General features: G+C 55.1%; 1 protein-coding gene across 1 annotated transcript in view; it reads left to right on the plus strand.

Moving 5' to 3' along the window:
• The window catches only part of SLC2A4 (solute carrier family 2 member 4), a 5,783-nt gene extending 4,687 nt beyond the window's left edge, over nucleotides 1–1,096 (plus strand). The window contains exon 11 of the mRNA XM_026456312.1: nucleotides 443–1,096. Coding sequence (XP_026312097.1) covers nucleotides 443–646 — 204 coding nt within the window. The 3' untranslated portion in view covers nucleotides 647–1,096. The remainder of the gene's footprint in view (nucleotides 1–442) is intronic.
• The last annotated feature ends 841 nt before the right edge of the window (nucleotides 1,097–1,937 follow it).

Genomic DNA, 1,937 nt, shown 5'->3' on the forward strand with positions numbered 1-1,937 from the left:
GAGTCTCGCTCTGTCACCCAGGCTGGAGTGCAGTGGCCGGATCTCAGCTCACTGCAAGCTCCGCCTCCCGGGTTTACGCCATTCTCCTGCCTCAGCCTCCCGAGTAGCTGGGACTACAGGCGCCCGCCACCTCGCCCGGCTAGTTTTTTGTATTTTTAGTAGAGACGGGGTTTCACCGTGTTAGCCAGGATGGTCTCGATCTCCTGACCTCGTGATCCGCCCGTCTCGGCCTCCCTAAGTGCTGGGATTACAGGCTTGAGCCACCGCGCCCGGCCTTTCGTGTAAATTCTTATTCCTGATCATTTTCCTTGTCCCTGGAGGAGGCAGCTGCTGTCTGTCGTCTCCCCAGCTCCCTATGAAGGCCTTTAGCTCCTGGTTGCCTGAAACCACCCCTTCCCTCCCCACCTCACTCTGTCAACACCTCTTTCTCCACCCGTCCCAGGAGGCTATGGGGCCCTACGTCTTCCTTCTATTTGCGGTCCTCCTGCTGGGCTTCTTCATCTTCACCTTCTTAAGAGTACCTGAAACTCGAGGCCGGACGTTTGACCAGATCTCAGCTGCCTTCCACCGGACACCCTCTCTTTTAGAGCAGGAGGTGAAACCCAGCACAGAACTTGAGTACTTAGGGCCAGATGAGAACGACTGAGGGGCCAGGCAGGGGTGGGAGAGCCAGCTCTCTCCACCCACCCCAGAGGCCCCTTCCTTTCCTCTGCAGCACTTCAACCCTCTCCTCCCTATTACTTCCAGGTGGAAAAGAAGCCCTGCAGCCTGGGAGAATTGGGAAGCTGGGGAAAGGGTGGTCTGAGCACCCCCTCATTCCCCTCGTGTGACTCTTTTGGATTACTTATGTGTTGTGGTTAGGCCGTGGCCATCAGGGTGGGCCACTCTCCCCCCCTCTTCTTTCCCCCTTCCCCTTGCCTCCCCACCCCCCAGACTCAGCTCCAGAATACCTTCTTCCCTGCTAGAGAAGGGGGATTGGAGGGAGGACAGGTCTAGACTTTCTCAGTGGGACAAACCAGAGCAGAGAGCAGGACAGGAGACAAGAAATCCAGTTTCCCACCACCTTGGACTCCTCCCAGAATCTGGGACTTTCACTGAATTCTTACCACACAGACTCTGGGCGAAGGGGGTTCTCTCTTGACCCCTCCAGGGGAAAGGACTGGCCTCCCTCACTGCAGGCTCAGCCTTCCAGGGTAAGAGGGAACAGGAAAGTCCGTGCCCATGTGTGGCAAGACGGGACAGCAGGCTCCTGCATCTAGGCTCGGGGCTCTATCCCGATTGTTCCCCAAGGCTGCCAAGAAGGAGCCCTAGCTTTCTTTCTCTCCCTTCTGCTTTTGACCAACTAAGGCAAAAAGGGGATTTGAAAGGCCGCCTGGAAACACTGGGCTGGGAGGAGCCTTTGGATATTTTTATATACGTTTGAAAAGGGGGTTGAGAGAAGAAACCAAAGGTCGGTTGTACTAAATGTATATATATATAGATACTTCTATAAAGTGACTGCTGAAGACAAGCATCCTGTCGTAGAGGCACTTGAGGACGGGCTGAGACAGGGACCATAACTCTTCACCCCTCTTCCTCCCTCTGTCCTGCCTCAGCTCAAGGCCTCAGAATCTTCTGGATGCCATTGCTCATGCCCCTACTCACATTTCTACTCATTGCTTTATTAATAGTAAATGCTCAATAAATTGTAGCTGCCAGTGCCGGGCACTGCTCTTGGCATCTGCAGAATGCTCACTCTGCGAGGAGGTGGCAGCCCATGTCACAGGGGCAGTGAATCCCCCTGATGAGGGCACTCTTCACTAGGGGCACAGCTGGAGACACGGGAGCAAGGATGCCAGGCCCTGCCCACGGCCCCACATCCCCTCCTCCCCAACTTCAACAGTGAGTTACTAGCGATTCTCCAAAACAGAAGAGACAGAGACCAAGACCACAGGAAA

The sequence above is a fragment of the Piliocolobus tephrosceles genome, chromosome 16, assembly GCF_002776525.5.
Source record: "Piliocolobus tephrosceles isolate RC106 chromosome 16, ASM277652v3, whole genome shotgun sequence".
Lineage (NCBI taxonomy): Eukaryota > Metazoa > Chordata > Mammalia > Primates > Cercopithecidae > Piliocolobus > Piliocolobus tephrosceles.